Source organism: Acinonyx jubatus, chromosome B4, assembly GCF_027475565.1.
Source record: "Acinonyx jubatus isolate Ajub_Pintada_27869175 chromosome B4, VMU_Ajub_asm_v1.0, whole genome shotgun sequence".
NCBI lineage: Eukaryota > Metazoa > Chordata > Mammalia > Carnivora > Felidae > Acinonyx > Acinonyx jubatus.
The window spans coordinates 67,673,862-67,696,765 of record NC_069387.1 but is presented as its reverse complement, the minus strand read 5'-3'; the positions used below and the strand labels follow the sequence as shown (position 1 = coordinate 67,696,765).

The 22,904-nt window shown below is 38.2% G+C and overlaps 1 protein-coding gene across 2 annotated transcripts in view; it reads right to left on the bottom strand.

Moving 5' to 3' along the window:
- Positions 1-1,349: 1,349 nt before the first annotated feature.
- Positions 1,350-22,904, bottom strand: part of PDZRN4 (PDZ domain containing ring finger 4) — a 364,458-nt gene continuing 342,903 nt past the window's right edge. For both annotated transcript variants that reach the window (XM_027035911.2, XM_027035910.2), the window contains 5 exons: positions 22,602-22,700; positions 20,023-20,085; positions 12,929-13,030; positions 8,432-8,548; positions 1,350-3,691 (listed from right to left, as the gene is read on the bottom strand). In XM_027035911.2, coding sequence (XP_026891712.2) covers positions 2,165-3,691; positions 8,432-8,548; positions 12,929-13,030; positions 20,023-20,085; positions 22,602-22,700 — 1,908 coding nt within the window. In that variant the 3' untranslated portion in view covers positions 1,350-2,164. The remainder of the gene's footprint in view (positions 3,692-8,431; positions 8,549-12,928; positions 13,031-20,022; positions 20,086-22,601; positions 22,701-22,904) is intronic.

The following is a 22,904-nucleotide window of genomic DNA, read 5'->3' as shown; positions in this document are numbered from 1 at the left end:
TCAAACGGCTCTCTACAGAGATTTGCAAAGACAGAGGGGGATGCAAGGACCAAACTCCATAAAATCTATGCAGGGAGACAATAAATACTATGTGTGTGATTCAAATAACAGAAGAAGAAAAAAGGAAGGTAAAACAATGCTGCAGGTGCATCATAGTGTATGCCAAAATGCTGAGAGAGTCTGGTGTCATCAAAATGGGTTCCAAAGAGAAAATGTATATGTGATTATACTCTCAGGGAGGTGTAGAATTGGGCACAGAAACTCCAGACAGGAGAACAGTATAAGATAACTGGAGTGGAAATGGGAAGCCAGGAATCAACTCAGAGAAGATCTAAAAAGGAGCAACAGGCAAAGTGGACAAGTGAATGAGGGCCTGGAATATAAAGCAGGGCATCAGAGTCTGATTCAAGAGCTGAAACTGTCAGTTTTTAAACAGGAAAGTAACTTCAGAATTTTTCAGATGTTGTGTCTCTACTGTGTGTCTCCAACAATCTCTTGGGTTGAATGAAAATTTGATCAAACTCAGTTTGCATATACATGGTCATTCTGGCCTTTACCCTGGAGGTATCGTGAGTGACACATAGATGGTTTTTATGATGAAAATCTAGATTTAAATAACCTATCTGATAATTTGGCAATCTCATTTTAAACTGGCATATAAGGCATTTATAGTTGACTATGCTCACAATTATTAAAAAGATGATTCCCCCCCAATTTATTCCCAAATGATAGGCTAAATAAATGCACATAGTGCTATGGAGTGAGTTGTGTCACCCTAAAATCCATATTTTGAAGTTCTAACCTCCAAGGTGATGGTATTTGGGGATGGGACCTTTGGTTTAGATGAAGTCATGAGGGTAGAGCTCCTATGAGGGATCCAGTGCCCTTATCAGAAGAGACAGCAGACAGCTTTCCTTCCTTTCTCTCCACCACCTGAAGACAGAGGGAGAGGGTGGCCGTCTGCGAGCTGGAACAGGGCCCTCACCTAGTTGCTGAATCTGCCAGCACTTGGACTTCACATCCTCCAGAGCTGTGAGAAATACATTCCTGTTGTTTAGGCTACCCAGTCTATGGCATTTCGTTATGGCCGAAGCTGACTATTTTTATTTATTATTATTAATTACTATTCATTATCCCAAGCTAATACATTTAGTGTCATTATAAACATTTTCAGACACTTCACTGATCCTCTCTCCAGGTCCTTCCCTGAATTTTTCCTGGCTTTACCTTACTGGGTAGCAGACAAAAGGAGATAACCTCCTATTTACTGGATGTTTAGTTAGCGTCTGTTAGACGGTTGACATATATTATCTAATTTAATCCTGGTAAGAATATGTGACACCATGATCTATGGGAAGTATTTCGAGACAATTTTATTGGAAAAGAAAGTGATAGAAAATGTACACATTTTATAATCCACAATTAGGACTCTTCTAAATAGTATACATATATGACTAATTTAAATCTGGTAACCACAGTGAACAATGAAAATAAAACACCCCTTGATAGCTTTTCTTAAGGATAATCAATAATTTATTTTTTATTGTCACAATTACCACAATTATCTAGCTACATGACCAATGTCACTACATACCACAGGAAGATTGTCCACTTACACTTTACTGAGACAAAGACAACGGCCATTGATGTGTTAATGTACAACGGGATGTTAAAAAGAGGTGGTTTTTATGCGTAAGACAAGATGTGGCACATGATTTATTAACAGGTTTGATTTCATACGTATTATGCCAAGAAGCAAGCATAGAAATGTTTTGGCATTGAGTTGTTATTAAAGTAGAAAATAAGTAAACTAGAGAAATAAATCCAGATCTTAACTTACAATAGATACATTAAAGTAGGAAATTAATTGGCTCCTCAGTATTTTTGTTCAAGTTTTTTGTTTTCTTTCCTTGTGTTTGTTTTTTTTAATATATATAAATGAGTAATATGAATATATCACAAGTTAAAGAAAGATCTCAGCCAAAAAAGAAGGTACTAGTATATGAAAAACAAATGAAAAATTACCAGGTATTTTTGCTTACAAAAACTTTAAACTATAAAGAGTCGCAAAATATATATAAAAATGCCGCATTGAACGAGGCAATCATACTCTACCCAAACTGGTAGCGCCCTCCTAACATCAGTTGCATCGCTGTTCATTCGGTCATACGGTGGTGACTGACAAAAAGGCATTATGAACTCGTGTGCCATCAGGAGACTTGGCCCCGTGGGTCATCAGTTCTTGGATTGTCATCCAGTTGTCCAAAATTTTCTTGTTTCTTTTTTTCATCATCTTTTTGTGGCTCAGTTCAATGATGTTGATCTCCTTTCTGCCCTCGCTGCCGCTCTGGGGGCTCTCCTTGAGACACTCCAACCGGCTCCGCATCATGAACTCCCGGCGCCGACGCTGCTCCTTGGCCCGAACCAGGTGTTGCTTTCTTTCCTCTTTGCTCCAGTAGCGGCCCATTTTCATCTCGCTCATGGTGTCATCATCCGTCGTCATGCCACTGCGCTCCTCCTTGATCTTTAAGGCACGTTCCCTCAGAATCCGGTCTCGTACTGGTCTCTTTGTTATGTACCGCGTCCCGTCGCTCCTAATTTTCACCTTCCATTCCATCTTGGGCTCTGAACACTTCTGAGACTCCTTGCACATGCTCACTAAACTCAGCTGACTCTGCGCATACTCCACTGCAGATTTCTGTTGAATCAACTGCATGTAGCTTTGATAATGGCGGGCATGTGCCGGGATATTTGCGTATCTGTAGGAGGAGCTGTGGTAAGGGGAGAGGTAAGGGATGTGTTCACTGCTGGTTTGCTCCTGATCAGAAAGCTTGCCGCTCTCTGAAATCTTCTCCTTGCCTTCAATGCTGCAACCTGGTTCAGTGCTTTTGGCTTTGGGGGAGGTCGACTCTTTACTGCTCAGCCCGGAAGAAGACTGATTGGTGGCCATTGTGCTTCTCAGGTTTTTCTTATTGGTGAGGTTGATCATTCTTGGAAGGGAACTGTCAGGGGAACGGTCCACAGTGAGTGGAGTGCTTCTGCAGCTTTCAGCTGTGTTGTAAGCGCTAGAACTGTCCTTGTCTGACTTTTCTGGATGTTCGATGATGTCATCTAGCTTTCCCCTTTGCATGTCTATGCTGGTGTTGTAATTCCGGAATCCTCCATCGTGCAAAGCCCAGATGTCTCCATACTGGTCTGTCACTTTCTGGAGCCTGTGAGCCTGCATGATATTCTGGCACTCCAGTTCAATGTTTCTCAGTTCTTCGTTAAGCAACTGTAGTTCGTGCTCCACTCCCTCTTGTTCCCCTTGATGGCATTCTATTGTGCTGCTCGAGTAATACAGGTCATATTCTCCATGGTTCCGAATCTTGCATTTGAGCTCCAAGAGCTGTCGGAATCTTTCACACTCCTCATCTGGGTTGCCAATGCAGTCTGAGTCTATGTATTCACCAGACGCGAAGCTCTCATTGCACTGAAGTTCAACGCTTCCTAGAGTGTCTTGGCTCTGCCCCAGCTCTCTCCTGCTCTTCAGGGATGCGCTGTTGGGATCCTCCACTGCGTTCTCCTGCTCTGAGCTCTCATCGTTCCGCAAGCTTTCATCTGTGCGCCCCACCCCACTGTCTTTCTCGTGGTTGTTAGAGGAGGACGTTGCCGTATCTGTTGTGCCCTCTTCTTCTTCTTGTTTTTTTGGCTAAGAAAACCAAGTTGAGAGAACAAAGAAAATTAATTATCTTGAGAAACACTGATTGTGGACAAACTCGAAAGAATGATGCTTCTTGAAATAGGCAAAAGACATGAATAGACACTTCTCCAAAGAAGACATCCAGATGGCCAACTGACACATGAAAAAATGCTGAACTTCACTCATCATCAGGGAAATACAAATCAAAACCACAATGAGATGCCACCTTACACCTCTCCGAATGGCTAACATGAACAACTCCGGTAACAACAGAGGTTGGCGAGGATGCAGAGAAAGAGGATCTCTTTTTGCATTGTTGGTGGGAATGCAAGCTGGTGCAGCCACTCTGGAAAACAGTATGGAGGTTCCTCAAAAAACTAAAAATAGAACTACCCTACGACCCAGCAATTGCACTACTGGGCATTTATCCACGGGATACAGGTGTGCTGTTTCGAAGGGACACATGCACCCCCATGTATATAGCAGCACTATCAACAATAGCCAAAGTGTGGAAAGAGCCCAAATGTCCATCGATGGATGAATGGATAAAGAATAGGTGATGTATGTATGTGTGTATATATATATATATATATATATATATATATATATATATATATGTATATATATCACACACACACACACACACACACACATACACAATGGAGTATTACTTGGTAATTAAAAAGAATGAGGTCTTGCCATTTGCAACTACATGGATGGAACTGGAGGGTATTATGCTAAGTGAAATTAGTCAGAGAAAGACAAAAATCATATGACTGCACTCATATGAGGACTTTAAGAGACAAAACAGATGAACATAAGGGAAGGGAAACAAAAATAATATAAAAATAGGGAGGGGGACAAAACAGAAGAGACTCATAAATATGGAGAACAAACTGAGGGTTACGGGAGGGGTTGTGGGAGGGGGGATGGGCTAAATGGGTAAGGGGCACTAAGGAATCTACTCCTGAAATCATTGTTGCACTGTATGTTAATTTGGATGTAAATTTAAACAATAAAAAATAAAACAAGTTTAAAAAAAAAGAATGATGCTTCTTGGCAAAAGTGTGGTTCCTAGAAAGCTGTTCTAATTTTAGCATCCATAACAATTTTAGAAACAAAGGCCATTAGCTCAAGGCAGCTTTTTATGAATTGAAATAAAGAAAACCAAAGCTGCTTGGATATGCCTGTCATACCTGACTTGGCGATAAATGAAACAGGACACATTTAAATACTTGATCCTTATCTTAAGGATTTCTCTTACTTGAGAAAATGGCATGCACGTGTGTAAATGAGGTGCCTTTAGGAGTCTCTGAGATGGTAACATACGAAAGGATGAGCGAGACAGGTAGTCTAAATGGTCTTCTGCAGAATGGAGGCCTGGAGTTCTGAAGCTGCATCATCTTATTATGATGATTTTTTCCTGAACTTTAAGTTCAGAAGAAACTTCACTGATGTAGTAATACACTGGTAATGGTAAGCTAAATAGCACAGTATTTCAGGAATAGGTTAGTACTAGAGCCTTGGACCTTCCATCGATGAGGAACTTTAATCCCAAATGTATTCAGCTTATTAGTGACACAGAGAGGTGGAAAAGGCCAGTGCTATCTCCCGGAGTCAGGATTTCTTCTATGTCTAGGATGTCATATTTTCCGATACATGTGCCCAGACCTTAGTGCATCTCCAAATCACACTGCTCAAGAGCAACAATGTCATCTTAAGACTCATTTGGGTTACGTAAAAAATATTTTTCTACTCTCAGCCACTAGTATCCCTTAAAGGTGAATTTTATTCTGCTGAGAGTGACAGTTCTCATGAAAATCAGAGCAGCACTGATTGCCAGATGTGGACTTAATGTCAAAAAGTGTATTTTTGACATAAATGTGAATACACACTTGTAGGTAAACTTTATTCCTTGGTAGTTTTTGGCTTTTGTGCAGAACAATTAACTGTTACTGCCCTAAGAGGATGCATATGTAGTTCTTTCTCTGTGACCAGGGTAAAGTTATTGTTCTCTCCGTCACTCATCACATACAAGTCTACATGGCAGTTTCTACATTGTATTTTCTTTATGTGTAAGTCCACTCACTTACTTACATGTATATTTCGTCTAGTAGGTATAATTATACAATTCAATATAATTAAGCCTGTTAGTGTTAAAGAAGGACAGAATGCATGAGAAAAGGTATTCTAACACAGGTTTGAAAGGTCCCTCAAGAAAATTGTTATATTTTTCTTCCACAGAAGTTATGGCAGAACAAAACGTAACATCAGCCGTAAAGGAGAGCACATGACCATGTATCATGTTATTCTAGGATTCTCAGCCTTCCCTAAAATATTTTTCCTCAGTTGTTGAAAACATACTGAGATTTTAAATGCCTTATCGATAAAAAAACAAACAAAACATAATGTTATAAATAAGTAATTGAGTGCTTGGTACATCCGTATGTTCCTCGAATCAAGCTGACAATAGTATCCAATGTGGTGACATCAACAGGCTGTGCCATAAAACCCCCAGTGGATGTTATGGATACTGGACATTTTAGGTTATATACTATATTATTTACATTTATTTTTTCATATCTTTGATGGGCTTAAAAATACAAAAAGGGTAGTATTTCTTTATCTTATTTTTTTGTTTATTTGTTTTGGAGGAGCGAGAGCAGGGGAGGAGCAGAGAGAGAGGGAGATAGAGAATCCCAAGCAGGCTCCATCCACTCTGTCAGCACAGAGCCAGATGTGGGGTTCTATCTCAAGAACCGTGAGATCACAACCTGAGCCAAAACCAAGAGTCTGACGCTTACTTGACCCAGCCACCCATGTGCCCCTCTTTATCTTATTTTTATATAGAGTGCAAAGGATATAGACAAATTATGCCAAGAGCGATGTTCCGCAATGTGTCAACAGCAGCCGTAAGACCAAGGATAGTGCGTCAAAAGAAAGTTTTAATGCGTATGTGTATTTAAGTTTTGTAGTATGAATACACATTTTTATTTTATTTTTTTATTGAATTTGCCTTTCTTTAGTCACTGGTTTATGAGACAATGTGAAAATAAAAAGGGTTTTCCATTCCCAAACCTAGAATTCCTAGTTTCTAATGTAATGCCACTCTATCGTTTATCATTTCCCTATGGAATTATTATGGTGACAGGCAATGCTTCTACCAAGACATTTCTAATGTAGTATTATTGTTTATAAGGGCAAAGGACCTTTAAAGGTTTCTGTACTTCTTATCATTTTTCAGTCTCACAGTGAAGAAAAATTTCCACACAATGAGAATCTAACCTCAGGGATGTCTAGTGTTACCTCCAACGACCTAGCATTTGTATTACGTCTGATGAGTAGGCAGCATTTGACACCCTATCGCTTCACCTGGACAGGATTTCTCCCTTCTTTCTTTATTCCAACATCCTCCTGTCAATTCTGTATCCGGTCACATTTTGTATCTAAGAGAGAAAAAGCCTGGAGCAAGGACTTTCTTGCTTGGAACCAGAAGCTGCCGCCAAAAAATATCTTTATCTGTGGCCAGCGTTGAAGTCATACATAAAAATTTCAATCTGTCCTGCCTATATTGAAAAGCAATCACCACAGTAGCAGCATCACTTTTGAGCATGAGCTACTGTTTGTGAAGTGGCCAATGAGCATTGCACACGCAGCTATGTTGAGACCGTAGTCTGCAATATAACGATTTATTTAATATATGGGCATGTGCACACAGACACGTGCACATACGTCTCTGTTATGAAATGCTAGCACGTCAATAAATTCCATCATTCACTTCGTAAAGCGATAGGATGTTTGTGTTTCATGTCCCTAAGCCTAACTGTCCGGGATTTTTTAAAAAACTATCTCTTAGAATGTGTTAAGAATTAACATTGAGAATAGGACGATAATTAAATCAATAAACTGACGTCAGAAGTGTTAATAAAGCTGTATCAGGCAGATGAATGACATGAATTCAACACACAATAAATCTAGGATATATTTTAAAAGATCTAGGATATACTGATCTTGTCTTTATCCAATAGGAACAACAACGATCACAAAAGAATCCCCAAACTCGGTTTGCCACAAGCCCCTCTGTAACCTTTCACCAGCAATGAATTAATTAAGAGCAGAAACTTTGTTCATTTTCCTTGTATTCTCAGAATCAAGTGTGGTACTTGGAACATATTAGGAGCTCAGCATTTTTGGTTGAATGATTATGTGACCCTAAGGCAAGATAATGTCAATGATCTCAAATAAGGCTACTCCTCTTCAGGAGTATATAGGTGGAACCGTGATACCAAAACCATAAATCAGATTGATGGCTTACATCATGTCACCATCATGCTATAGTTGCCTAAATATTCAAAGAGACACATTTATATTTTAAATTGTAAAGTTAACTTTGGGGGGAGAGGTTATCGCATGAGATAAAGCTTGTCTCCAGCTGGCATATCGAAAAACAAGGTATATTTTTGCTATTAAATTTCAGAATTGGGTTGAATAGTACCTGGGTCAACGTTTGAGTACTACCAGACTCTGTCAACAGTGGTCCCAAAGCTTTCCAAGCTAGAAAGATCTCAACAGAAAAAAAAATGTATTTATTCCTTCTGCTTCATTTGAGATGCCCATCTAAAAAATTACCATTACAGAGGTGTTTGATCAAACTCTTTGATTTAGTTTTTTACTCCATTTATGATTATCCATTAAAAGAAAACCCACTTAACCACATTTCAAATGACGTCGTTCAAATTTTGGCCCTACCTGCTCCACCTCATTGGCCGTGCGCTGCATTGCTTCATTATGCTGTTCTTCCAGCATCTCCAAGTTTAACTCCTCTAAGAATTCATTCCTTTCATCTTCCAGCCAGCCTTCATCCAGCTGCAAAAGAACACATTAGTACATTATATTAGGTTAGTGGGAACTCATGCTAAAATAGGGTAAACTTAAATGGCAATGCCTGACCAGTTCCTTTTATCATAATGATTCTCTTCAGAATATCAGCCTCTGATAGTTCACCTCTCAGAAGGAGGAAAAAGTGATTTAAAAAAAAATTGGACTCATATGCCTTTTATCCTTTCCTGAAACAGAGCTACAGAGTTTCTCTCATAGCCAAGTAGATCTCACAGAATAGAACATTACCATCTTTCAAAATGTATGAAAAGCATATTGCATAATCCACAGCTGTCACGCTCATTACCTCCAACAGTCCCTGTGTTAAAGAACTGCAGTGGTACTAATAGGGCCATGAGACAATTGGGCTTATTTCCTTAACAACAACCTTCAATGAGACGACACACACAGTGTTCCCCACCCCCCATACACACTGATGCTCCTACCCTCATCCTGCCTTTTTATTTTTAGGCAGATGGCTTCCAAGTCAGCAAGATGGCTGCTTGCCACAAATACAGACATTTATTTTATCTAGGGGGAAGACGAGAAAAATTCTAAGTTATTCTTCTCATAAAAAAAGGTGATGCTATCCATGTCTATTTTGATTCATTTTTCACACCCAATTGCAAAATATAGATACATACACACACACACACACACACACACACACATATATATATATGTGTGTGTGTGTGTGTATGTATCTGAAATTGTGCATTTAATGGGAATGGAGCAGTGTGGAGCACGCAGGGTTTTGTTTGTGGGTCCAGGACGCAGGTATTCTTGTGGGAGTCTTACACAAATTAAACTGAATAAATCCTGTTGGCTTCTCAATAACAAGTGAAGTGAAAAACCTTGCTAATATGATGAGTGTTGACAGTCAATACAGATAATTTGCCTCAAAGTAGATTTCTGGAGCTGGATTACATAAATTAGCTGTCTATGATGATTAAATTACCTGAATTATTGTCCATGCTCTGTTTTACTCTGTGTTAAAAGAAACAGCAGCTTTCTAATGAGCCAAAACTGACAATACAGTTGATCCTTGAACAGTAGGGGTTTGAACTTCATAGGTCCACTTACATGTGCATTTATTTTTTGATAAATACACTAATCTAAATCTATCTTCTCTTCCTTATGCTTTTCTTAGTAATATTTTCTTTTCTCTAGCTTACTTGATTGTAAGAATAGTATATAATACACGTAACATATAAAATAAGTGTTAATTGACTGTTTATGTTATTTTAAGGCTTCCAATCAACATTAGGCTATCAGTGTATTAGTCTTGGGGAGTCAGAAGCTACATGCGAATTTCGACTGGGTGGGGAGTGTTGGCTCTCCTGATCCCTGCATTATTCAAGGGTCAACTCTAGTTTGAGGTGTTTTCATCCCTGAAAAACGGCAAAGTAAGCTCTTAAAGATAACTGAGATGATAAAACTTCGAGACAAAACAAATTCTGAAAGAAGGACATCCGGTTGCACCCGGAGAGGCATTAGCATATATGTGTCATATTCACCAATATGAAGGCAGTTATAGGTTTCTTGATATGTATTAAAGGCTACCTAGAACTTAAATTACCTCAGATTTGACTAGGGCGAAAAGTGTTGACACATTTATTCATCCTCATTTATCTTCATGTAGCCTCAGTAACTTGAGCAAGTTCTACCCCACTGGCTTTGATATGCAGATGAACTGTGAAAATTAAGCTGACTAACAATTCCATTTCAATTTATAATTGTCCAAGCTTTACATTCTCTAATCCGTTTTAAGTTTCATGAAGCTGCAAACTCTAGACTCCAAAAGAAATGACGTAAAGCTAGAAATGTTTCCTTTTCATAAGCACACCAAGGGATTTTTCTTTAATCAGGTCAAAACAAAATATTTCCTTACTCTGAAGTAGTGAATGATGGAATAGAGTCTTCTGAAATTTAAATGAAGGGGTGGGAAAGATAAGAAGACAAACAGTAGAAATTAATGATTCCCTATAACTCTTTTCTTATTAACTAATCCCACAGATCCTTGAGTTGTCATCCGTAGTCAGTGTATGTCTGCTCTGATAAGTCTTTCCTCTAGGCTGGAGTTATACACAGCAGAGTAAGTAAGGAGAGATCCTTCTTGCTCACTTCCTTTCCCTGTTGTATCTCCCTTTCTACCTATGTGCATTCATGACAGTCTGAGTTTCAGGCTACGCCACAGACAGACCTTTCCCTTGAGCCGAGCTGCGAGAAAGGAGGGCTCTTATTATGAAACAGGGGGATCTGTCTGCACAGTATGGAACACACATGGCATTTCAGGGAAAAGAACAACCTGTATTGTCTCAAAAGTAGTGTTTACAAGTTCCTATGGAGCCCTCTCTGTCCCAATGTCCCAAGGGGAATAGGACAGAATAGCAATATCTTTAATGGTCTGAGGAGGAAAATGGGCAGAAAATGAAAGAAAGTTGACAGGGAATGAAAGAAATGAGTTATTTAAAAATATTGCACAGATGTACCATATTGCTCCCAGCAAATCTGTAGATCATTTCCAAGAATGCAGAGAGTATTTGAAACATTAAAAAAAGAAAAAGCCTAGAGAAAGCACACAAAAAACTTCCACATTCTCTTGCGATAAAATTCATATGCCAAAAATGCAATAATAAGATATACTGAAATTGATTAAAAAATATAGGTGATATAAAGGCAAGTTTATGTTTTTTTTTTTTTTTTTGGTCTTCTTTTTTCTTGCATTTTATAGCATGTACTGCCTAAATTGCATTTTAAAAAATTTGGTGTTAAAATGCATTTTCTTTCCTTATTTTTATAGAAATTTGATTTTCTAAAGGCAATCAGCTTTCTTCCAGTGGCATGAGGTTGCTTTAGGATCGAGGGGCTAAAGCAGATCCCGATTTTGGCAGGATGGTTATCTTCCCCTCAACAGTGGAAAGGAAGTCTCCTTTGAAAATTCATCCTCCAACATTGATCCTTCTGGATCAGGAGTGTAGCCAGATATTTGAAAATACCACCAGTTCTAGCAAGCATATGTATTCTATCAACGATAGATCTAGTCTTATGTCATTAATTTCTATTCTTTCCACAGTCCATTATAGCCATTCTGTGGCATGGTTTAAGGAAATGCTTCAATTCTAAATTAATGAGGTGCTCTAGCAGTTACATGGAAAGCGCAGGGAACCCACATTAAAACATTAAAATATCTTTTCTATAACAGGGATAACTACTCTGTTCTCTTCAATTTACCATGAATTTAACTAACATGTGTTTAATCCCTTTATTCTGTTCTTTTTCAAGAAAACGGGATCAGTGAGACTAACTGGGTTGCCAAATTTCCAGGTAATTAGTGACATTTCATACATATTTTTCAATTTACTCCCAAATAGGCAGTCCAGCCAGTCGTGTCACAGTCGTGTAGGCTCCCTTCCCCACTCCTGACACCTCAGGTGTGTAACTTTACTCTGCCTTGGGCAATAGCAGGCTTTATGGGAACCATTTAGAATGGTCAAGGGCATAAAGGAAATATATGCCGAAAGGGTGATCTTTTATAACCACTATATTCAAGTCAGGATTTGGTCTGACACTGAAATACACTTACTCAATGTAATTTATAGATAGTATGTAGTTACTGAGTTTGAGAAATATCAGATCAATAGCCTGGGAGACAAATGGTGATATAACCAACTTCACTCAAACTACTGACAGATGGACAGAAGGGTGACGATGTGCTATCCTTTTCTGCATTGTGGCAGGGTATAAAAAGAATATAAAAAGAAGGACCAACAGCACTTTTCTTTCTCCATATTACCTCTCCTTGACCGTCATGACATCGCCCTCTGTAAAGATATAAAAAGCAATTTCCCTAGAAGCTATCATCTTGGTTTTGGCCGGACAGATGTTTTTGTCACCCTAAACTTGGAAAAAATTAATATACTATACATGGAACTACACCATGCTATGTTGGCCACTTTATTTGATAAAGTTGTCCTAAAAAGATTTAAGTTGATAGCTAGATACGCTAATGATTCTCTCATTAAAGATTCCTTCAAGATACCTTAATATGCCAATTGAATATTTTTGGATAGAAACCTGGAGCAAGGATCCATACAGAATTAAAAATCATACCGTCAACCATTTTTCATTTATGAATTCATTCAAATAACTGGCAAGTGGAAGGAGAGAATAATGATTCCATTTTGTATGTTTTTTCCCTTCTTTTTTCAAAAAGATAAGGTTAATCAGGTTGGTAGGTTAGGTAAGGTGACTCTTAATTATGTCTTGTGTGCTCAGCTTTACAAATAAACACAGTACGGATTTGATATAGACGAGCAAACAATGGATGTGAAGTTCAGTCTCCAGATTTTGGATCTGTGTTCTGACCTGAGTCTCCGGCCTTGCGACGAGCAACACGATTCTCTTACACTCCTCGCTCGACAGCAATGCCACTGCCTCTTCTCGATTCTGGACGTCTTCCCCATTTATCTAGAAAACAAATGAAAGTGGCACATTAGTTTCCATTTCCACAATGCTGCACACAATAAATGGCAAATATCAGCTCATTTATGGTGAACGTATGGACAATGAAGCTCACACAATGGGCTCATCTCCAGCCCCTCAGTGGTAAGTGCCTTCACTCAATTACGCGCTTACTGTAAGAGCCATATCGATCCCTGAAGGATGGCGGACATCAGAGGAAGCAGTTATGTTCATAAATGTCCAACCTGCGCCCTGGCAACATACATCTAGCAACACAATTAACCAGCCCCTGACAGGTGACGTTCATCTTTCTCCGCTCAGAGTAATGGAAGTGTCACTCTGAGATAATAGTGCTGGGGGAAGCAGGACTGGCAATACCACAACTGAAATCCGTCATCCTGCATGCCTGCTATGAGCCAATTAGAGAGCTACAGTATTATCTCTCACCAGGCAATGCTCCCAGGCCACTGCTGATTGCATTTTCATTTAATCATCTCATATTTGTGTGGGTCTGACTCAGTTGCCCCAAATCACTCTCAGGATCTCTTTCAATTGCTTAAATAATCAAAACAAGGAACAGTGCATCGGTAACATCCTCATCAACACTCCAGCTCTTTCTAAGATTCATCCATTTCCTCAAACAACAAAACTAATGAAATCTCTTAAGGCTCATCTCTTAAGTATACTTAACTTTTTAAAAATTAATACAGAGTAAAAATGGCTTTTTGAAAGAAACCAAGCTTGAGTAAACTTTGGATTAAAAAGACTCCAGTGGAATTCTATATATATAGATATATACAGATATATATAGATACACACACACACACACACACACACATATTTTTCCTTTTTCGAAGTTCTACAGACACAGCAAATAAGATTCCTGAAGTTTGTATGGTAAGCTACATTTTCACGTTCAAATGTATTTAGCTCCAAGTTAACTGGACTTTCTTCGGATATTTTATATTTATTTTATTTTATTGATTGTTCAAATCCATGGAGACAATGAGATTTTTTGATCCATAGCACATAATCAAAATATGCAGAAAGAAATTTTAGTTGAAGAGGTCAAGTAATTCTATCTAAAATAAGTATTAATTATTTCAGTAAATTAAATAGAAAATGTGGCTGTACTGACTCATTTTTCAGTAAGTAACATTTTTCACTACGGATTTCTGCTGAAAAGCATGAAGTAGACTAGTGAGAATTTTCTCCTCGTTTCTGGGATTCTGGGATTCTGGATGATTCTGGGATTCTGGCTGATACACAAGGACATATAATTATCGAAGCCCAGGAATCTCAACTTTGGACCACAGTAAATTATTCTTATTCCTGGACTCTTATCATACATACTGAACACAAAGAAAGCAGAAAATAAGTAAGAGTCTGGGGGGGGGGGTGCGGAATCATACAACCATATGTTGTATTTTCTTACTCTGATCAAATGCATATCACCTTTGTTTTTCACTTGTAAATGTGGATAGGAAATTCAGCTTTTACAAGTTTCAAGCGCATTTCCTTTTTTTTGGCAACTCACAATAAAACTCATCAAATTAGAAAACAGAAGCTAGGATTCCAAAATGGTAACTAATGATAGGAAAGGGTATTTTGTGGTTTTTCATAAATATACATCTGAAAAGCTATTTTTGTACTAAATCCAAGGCTTTTTCTCAAATGAAGATAAATTGGCAGTGATGGATTCCACTACACCTCCCCCCTCCCCAATTCGGTGTAGTCTGAAAATAAGGACTTGAAAATGTTTACTTTCTTTGAGCTTTGGGGGCTTACATCCATTTCATAGTAATTCTTAACACTGTGTCTGCAATGCATCTATTTGTGTATTAATCACGGACCTAATCATTCATCTTCCCTCCACTGTTGGCATGTTTGCTCCTAGGAAGATGGAGGTGGATGTTCTCCCACAGCTTCTCTTCACCTTTTCTGTTTGAAATCTAATTCTCATTACTTTTATTTGCTCAAGTATATACATCTGAATTCTGCATCTGAAGTTCATTTACTACTATCCTAAATACTCTTCATTCATGTTTCTTTGATGTTACTATGATGGTCCCTATATGAAAGTGCAGATACTAGTGCCTTCCTCAGAGTGTTCTTGTAAGGATTAAATGAGTCAATACATGTCTAGGGTTGAAACAAGTGCCTGGTAAACAGGAAGTGCTCTAGGTTGCCACGTAGTGCTATTGATGTTACTGTTCTTGCTAGTGTTATTATTATTACTACTATAACATCATTGATGTCTATATTTCAATCCTCCATACAGGAAAGATTGTTTTCTTCTAAACAGAGCAAATATATTAAAATTCATGCACAATAATTAAGTCCATAGTAGTAAAGGTGGTTTAGTACTCTATACATCTATCTCATATGTATTTCTACTCTTCGAGAACCATCAAGAAACAATGTGGTTGTTTTAGATTTTCAGCCCCATTACAGTTGGTACTCATCTGTCTCCTCTGTGAACTCAGCATGACCAGAGCTATGGTCTCCAGTCCTCACACTATGCCTTGTCCTGAAAGGACAGATCCCATGTTGTAGAAACACATTTACACCCAGAATCATGGGTGGAATGAAATGAATTCACTATAGAAATCTGGTGTTAAAATGTAATTTATCGTTCCTCTTTCAAAACTGTGTCTTTAGCCCACCAGTTGGTAGATCCTATTGAACTCAGGACATGAGTTTGACACCCAGACTGATATTGGGGCAAGAAATGCAGCCATGGGTTTCAGCAAAGAATGAAAAGATTTGAGGAATGGAATCAGATAGAGCTTTCAACCTTCATTTGCTTTTGTTCCTGAAGGATGGCTTGTGGCTACAGGGCTGCTCGCGAGAAGGCAGTTTGCTGTGCATGACAACACCAGGCAGACATAAAGGTGAAGGACCGAGAATCACAGGGAGGAGATGAGATAGATGTGTCAGTGTGACACCACAGTTTAATGGAAGACTTTAATTTTAAGAAAAGAGAGGGAAAGAGAACCAGGAGAAAGGCAACATGTACCTTTTGTTACAAGGAGGAAAATTTGTGCTAGAAAATAGGTCTTGTCTTATTATCTGTGTCTGGGCATATGTAAACATTGACTTCAAAGCAGATATTGCCTTGGCTTAGAAGAGTTTCATGGTATTACAAATCAGCCAAAATCTCACATTGGGCCCAATCTGCTGTGTGTGCGCGAGTGTGTGTGTGTATATGTGTGTGTGTATGTGCACATGTGTGCAAAACCCTAAAAGCCTAGAGATGGTTTAATATAGCTTTTTTGCTTGAATGTGCCAAATTTTACGTTACCTATATTAGCAAGTACCAGAGGTGGGTGGGCAACTAAAATTCTTGGCACCACCTATGGAATGTATTTGAAAACCCAGGATCTAAGGCAAAAGAGGAATGATCTATTTAAAGTGAGCTTATATTTTAGTATGGAAAGAAGGTGAATAATGTACAGAGATATAGAAGTGGAAAGAACAGAAGTGGGTGGGGGGACAGTTATCTAAGGGGAAGAAAGGAAAAAAGTAGGAACAAATGCTGGAAATAAGTTTAGGTGTAGGGCAGAGGAAGAGAGAGAAAGCTCATCTGAAGTCTTATTGTTCCACTGCTTGAGTTTTTTGCAGGATTTTGTCAGAGTAATCCTTAGGAACATGGCTGACGTTTTTGGCCAACATGAGATCAGGATGCGACATGCAATATTGCTACGCTCACTATCCCAAGGAGAAAATGAGAATACAGCACTCTGATCACGTATGTTGTCTTTAATCTTTTCTCTCTGGGGCTCAGAAATGCTTGTCTTCACTCAGCATTGCAATTTTGTGAGAGGACTTCCCCATATTAATTCCTGAGGACACATCTGATACCACAAGTGTGTGGCGATGGCATGGAAGACAGAACACTTGATGGCTTGCAGAAGAAAAACACATGAGATCTAGAACATGCTCTCATGAAAGTGGTTGATGGTTTTTCTTCTGTATAATCCCTACCTTGGGCCAATCCGATGTATCTGTGTGGGTGGTGCCACTAGGTGAGGTCCCATGATACAGTACATTTAGAAAATTTTAGTTTCACAATGAGGACCAGACCATAGAAATACTCTACTTAGGTCATCATGAACAGGAAATTAAAACCACAATTGCCCTAAAGAGATTCATTTAAATAAAAGCCAGCCAGGAAACTCCAAGGATAAGAAGTAAATCCTCTCGTTCTCTCCCTCTCATCTCCCTGAGACAGGAGTCATTAATTGCTCATTACAGGGTATCCCATAATCTCCTCATCAACCATATGGGAGCTATTTGTCTATGGGTACAATTTTGTCACAGTTTTATTTAATATAATTTCAGCATTACCCTTAAGACTCTTTGTTTTCTGTGTGTGCAAATAGACTTGAATTCTAGGCTTTTTAATGTGACATGTATTTGTTCATTAAGTGTGACATATTTGTCACTGAATATAAAGTAATCAGGCAGACAACGGAATTTTGTCAATCCTGCTATTGTTTCTTCAATGAACCCACTCCATTAAGGAATGCTTTATTATCCTGCAAATATTGTATCGGAAAACTTTATCTGCCTCTAATATAGCCACGAATAAGCAAGTGTCAAAATATATAGTATGCACATATGAAAACACATGTACTTTATTTTGATCTACCTCTACTCTGAGAACTAATAGATGCAATTTTAATAACTGCATTTGTATATCTACCTTATGGGGCAGTGGTTAGCTGCATTAGGAAGGGAGCCAGTGAGGGTGCAGTACAAGGTGTCAAATGTGGAGAGTAGATGGTCAGAGAAAGGAGTGATGACTGGAAACAAGAGAAACATGACAAAAAATAGACCCAACACATCGGAAAACATAGCCAACTATGGTGATTTTATATTGGTGCACAAAATCTTCCAGACCTTTTAGCCACTGAGTCTTTTGTTGTATTCTTGCATTGTGCAATGATTGCTGGGCACAACAGACCCTTGAGCATCAAAAGAAGTTACATTCTTTTTGGAGCAGCTGGGTGGCTCAGTCAGTTGAGCATCTGACTTTGGCTCAGGGTTATGATCTCACAGTTTGGTTTCTGACTTCAAGCTCTGCATTGGGCTCTCTGCTATAAGCACAGAGTCCTCCTTGGATCCTCTGTTCCCCTCCCTCTCTGCCCCTCCCCCTCTTGTGCTCTCTCTCAAAATTAAACAAACATTTAAAAAAAAGGTTACATTCTTTTCAACTGAGTATTTTCAACTGTAGATGTCAACAAGGTGAACAATACATTTATAATTACTTCCAAATCAAAATAATAATAATAAAATATGTTTGGAGGTTTCATCATCTGGGTGATTCACACAAAAAAATGTGCCCCTATTTTTTAATGAGGCTGTATCAGTAAAGCTTTACTACAGATTTGATTCATCTATCCTATTACCTTTTCCACTAAATACCTATGTTTCATTCATTCATTTATTCATGTGTGATTGAGAAAGACATCGAAAATATGGCAGCAAACAAGACTGTGCCTTGGTTACCTGATTTCCCTTCCCCTGATATAGCCTATGACACATTCCATATGTTAAACTACAGGTCGCCACTTAGGGAGCAACAGAAATAGAAGTTACATATTCTTGAGGTTTCTGAAAAACTAGTAGGACCATGAATGACCACTAATTCATACTTTTATTCTTTCCTAATTGGAGCCTTAGTAGAGGGTCCTTGATGGAAAAGGAGTTCCGCAGCATCTAGCTAGAGAAGAGGAAGGGTATGAAGAAGTGCTGTGAATCAGTGAGTTGTACCCCGAAGAAAGGAAAGACTAACAGAAGGCTGGGCAGAATAACCTTCTGGTATGTGCCCAGGGCAGCGAGAACACACTTCTATCATGACAATGCCACCCTGCATCGTAATCATCTGTGTATGCAGCTGTCTTCCTAACTACCCCTGGAGTGCCCCAAATGCTGGGATGGCATCTTGTCTATTTTTGAAGCCTTCATTCTAGGCACAGTGTTGAATCCATTCCCATCAAATGCAAAGAAACATTCTTCAGGGGTTTGCATTTAGGAAGGAGAAATGGGAACTGTAGGTCTATCACAAAGACTAAAAGCTATGCGGACTGTTTTAACAGTTTATAGCTCCCTCACTTCGGCTTTTAAGTCATCTTCCCCACTTCGTAGTTGTGATCTGCAGTGAAACTCAACCCTGACAGGCCTCTGTTATTAACTTGGATTAATCTGGACACAAAAGGTGGGGAGTTGTGTGTCTTTCTGTAGCCATTCTGCATGGGAAAGGACTCAGAGGAGACAGAGGGGGTCAAGGTGGGTTTAGGGCGGAAACTGGCATTCAGGGTTATTCCTAATTTGGCCTGGAATTCTTACCAGCTCCACCTCCCCTCTTATGAGCTGCTCATCATCTTTAAACTGAAAATTTAAATAGTCTCTATGTTTTCACATTTCCATGAGGAAAAGAAGGCGTTCCCCTCCACCCGTGCCCAGCAACAAATAAAATTCTTCAGACTTCTAGACTTTCATATAGCAATGGAACACAGGAATCCATGTTTACCTAATTTATTCTGGAAAAGGCAGTAGTAACTGATGCTACCGCTGCTGGTAGTAATACAAGTTAATGTTTATTACTCACCACGCCGTGTGTGAAGCATATCACATGCATAATCACATTTAACCTTTGCAACAATACGTTTTATTATTATCATATTTTAAGATGAGGAAACAGGCTTACGATGAGAGGTTAAGTAATGTGCTCGGGTAAGTGGTGGTGCTGGAAGTTGAAGAGGAGTTATCCAAGTCCAGAGATGATGCCTCAATCACTAATTATTAGCTAATAATTCTTAATGAATGGTACCATCCTCATTTTAAAAACATTTTTACTTGATAGCTTCATGTTTTGTGAATGTTAATATCTAGAAAAAACAAATTCTTTTCCTAGTTTTTTTATAAAAAACTAAATAGAATTGAAACTACTGAATAGTAGGAAACTAGAGGAAATGACTTATGCCACATACTTGCAAAATACGATCCCCTTCTCGAATTCGGCCATCTTTGGCAGCAATGCTATTTGGATCTACCTGTAATGGAGAAAACACACATCTTCAACTGGATATGCAATATTTCCCCAGAAACTTTAAAATATGGTTAAAAATATTTTTAGTAACCTGGTTCAAAATTCTCTACTGATTTACACAATGCATGTCAAATTTTTCTGTCAAATATCACTGATTCTAAAAATATAAATCGACTACTTTAGAATTAATAATAATACAATTAAAGAGAACTAGAGCAGAACTTAATTTGAAGACCATTCTTCTCTCTCCCCCTCCCTTTTCCTCTTTCCTCCCTTCCTCCTTCCACCCCTCCCTCCTCCCTCCATTCTTTCTCTCTCTCCTTCCTTCCATCTTCCCTCCCTCCTCTTTCTTTTCTCTTTTCTTTTCTTTTCTTTCTTTCTTTCTTTCTTTCTTTCTTTCTTTCTTTCTTTCTTTCTTTCTTTCTTTCTTTCTTTCTTTCTTTCTTTCTTTCTTTCTTTCCTCCCTTCTTCTCCCCTCTTCTCCCCTCCTCTCCTCTCCCTTCTCCTTTTTTTTTTTTTTTTTTTTTTTTAACATCCATTCACTCATTTCTGTATATAGACTGTCAGGTATAGTCTTCAGCGGACATGATCTTCAGCAGATGTTAATACTAGAATTTTCTGGACTTAGGAAATTTGCTTTCTACTAGAGTGATCTTTAAATCCTGGTTTAGCGGTCTTAGAAAAGCTGACAGCTATACAATAAGTCCATACTTATTAAAGAAATTTCTGTCTCATGAGCACATTAATTTATAGAGATTTATAATTGATGTTGCTCAAAAAATGAAAAAAAAATCCTATCCATGTAGATTATTACTAGGCTTTACCTTACATTATAGGGTAAAGTTATTAACTATAAGTTATTTTAGAATAAATAGATATTTAAGACTCTATTTAGAGTTTACCAACATTTTAATGGGCCAAACACAGTTCACTGGGGGTAATACCATCTATCACATTTTACATGATGGCTCTAAGCCATTTATTTGAACTTATTACATCAAAGCTTTTATTTCAAGCAAAGTATTTCAAGTATAGCCATGAGGTTGATCCATCCTGTCCAGATGTTAGATATTACTTTCTTATCCACCTAATAAGTGAATTTTAAGTGATCAATTAAGAACAAAGACACTATAATTACATGTAAGATGTATAAGGAAAATATTCCTTCCAAGTACATATGTTCAATTCCTGTGGCTTCTTTATTATCCCTGGAAAGTTAAGCTCCAAAGCTGACATATATAAATAGTAAATAAGAGACTCAATAGAGGGAAGTTAGGCATGATTAATTAACTGTATCCTATTGAGAAGCCATTCACAATCTAAAACTTTACCTGCAGAACTATAATCGACCTAGTGCTTAACGTCGACATCTGTACCTTGGTACATATTACAAAGGACAATTCTGCAGTATTTCCCTCTACTTCCTCACCATAATTAGAAGACTTATCATAGCTGTCCACTTAAAAGAGGTATATCAGTCAAATATTCTCTAGAGATTTTTCCATTGCAGGAGCCAGTCAGTAAAGTGATAAAGAGTAACATTTACATTTATAGAGCTGTGTAGTTTTCAAAGTGCATTAAATACGTTATCTTTCCCATATTCTAAACACCTCTATAAAAACAATGAGATAGGCATTGTACCAAGTTTGTAGTTGAGGAAGCTGAAGCTGAGTAAGTTAGGTAATGATTTTAAGATCATGGCCAAGAACACTTGAAACAGCATGGGACGTCAATTAGTATCTAGTTTCTCTAACTTCTTTTTCACACATATACATACATACATAGACAGTTTCACCCATATATATGCGTGTGTATACATATATATGGAGGAATTAGACAATACACATGCATCTATATGTGTGTTTGCATGTATATAATTTTTAGTCATGTGTACATATCATTAAACTAAATTACACCCTACTACTCTCAAAATGATTCTTTTGGGAGTCTTAAAAAGTCACCTATAATAATAAATTTTGCTTCATGGTTTTTCCAAGGTAATTAACACTAAGAATGTTTCACATTTAAGTATCTCACTTTCTGACAGTGATTATGGGGTTGAATAAAACAAACTTATAGATACACTCCTTGGATATTCAAGTTTATCAATCCTGCCAGCAGAGTAAAATATGTGACATCTGTGATATTAGATTTAACATGCAATTAGTCAGTGCTCTTGTTAACAGCACTGATAAAGGGAATGGAAGGACAAACGTTTTCTCATTGAAAACTTTGCTTGAATTTCTGCATCCTTAGGGAATTTATTCAAATTCAGGCAATGTTCCCATTTTTGCACTTTTCCTTACTGGGATTCCGTGGTGAAACTGTCCACATTAAACAGGCTGATAATAATTACATTACCTGGGCAACATAATTTACTTTCCTAATTGAAAGTGACAAGTACTGGAACATGGCCAATTCTTCACATTCAAGCCTCCCAAGGATTTTCTCATTGCCAGTCATTTGACTCCATTCCTCAGAGTCTCCCTCCCCCTCCTTACCCTCCTCGGCATTTCTTACCTCGCTGACATAAATGCCCGTGTCTTCTTCATCATCCGTTCGGTAACAGACCGTCAGGCCCAGCTTCTCTTGACTGCTAACACGACACAGCTCGACCTCCTGAGAGAAAAACACACATAGAACCACATTTATCTCAGAGAGAAATCCCACAGCAGAATGGAGAACTCACTGATACTCTCTGGGTCATGTTGGGAGGTTTTCCTAATTATTGCCCAGCATTTGAAATTAACTTATGTTACCAGGATCACCCAAATTTACCTTCAATGTGTATTTCTGTATGTATATTCAAGCCAATGTTTCAAA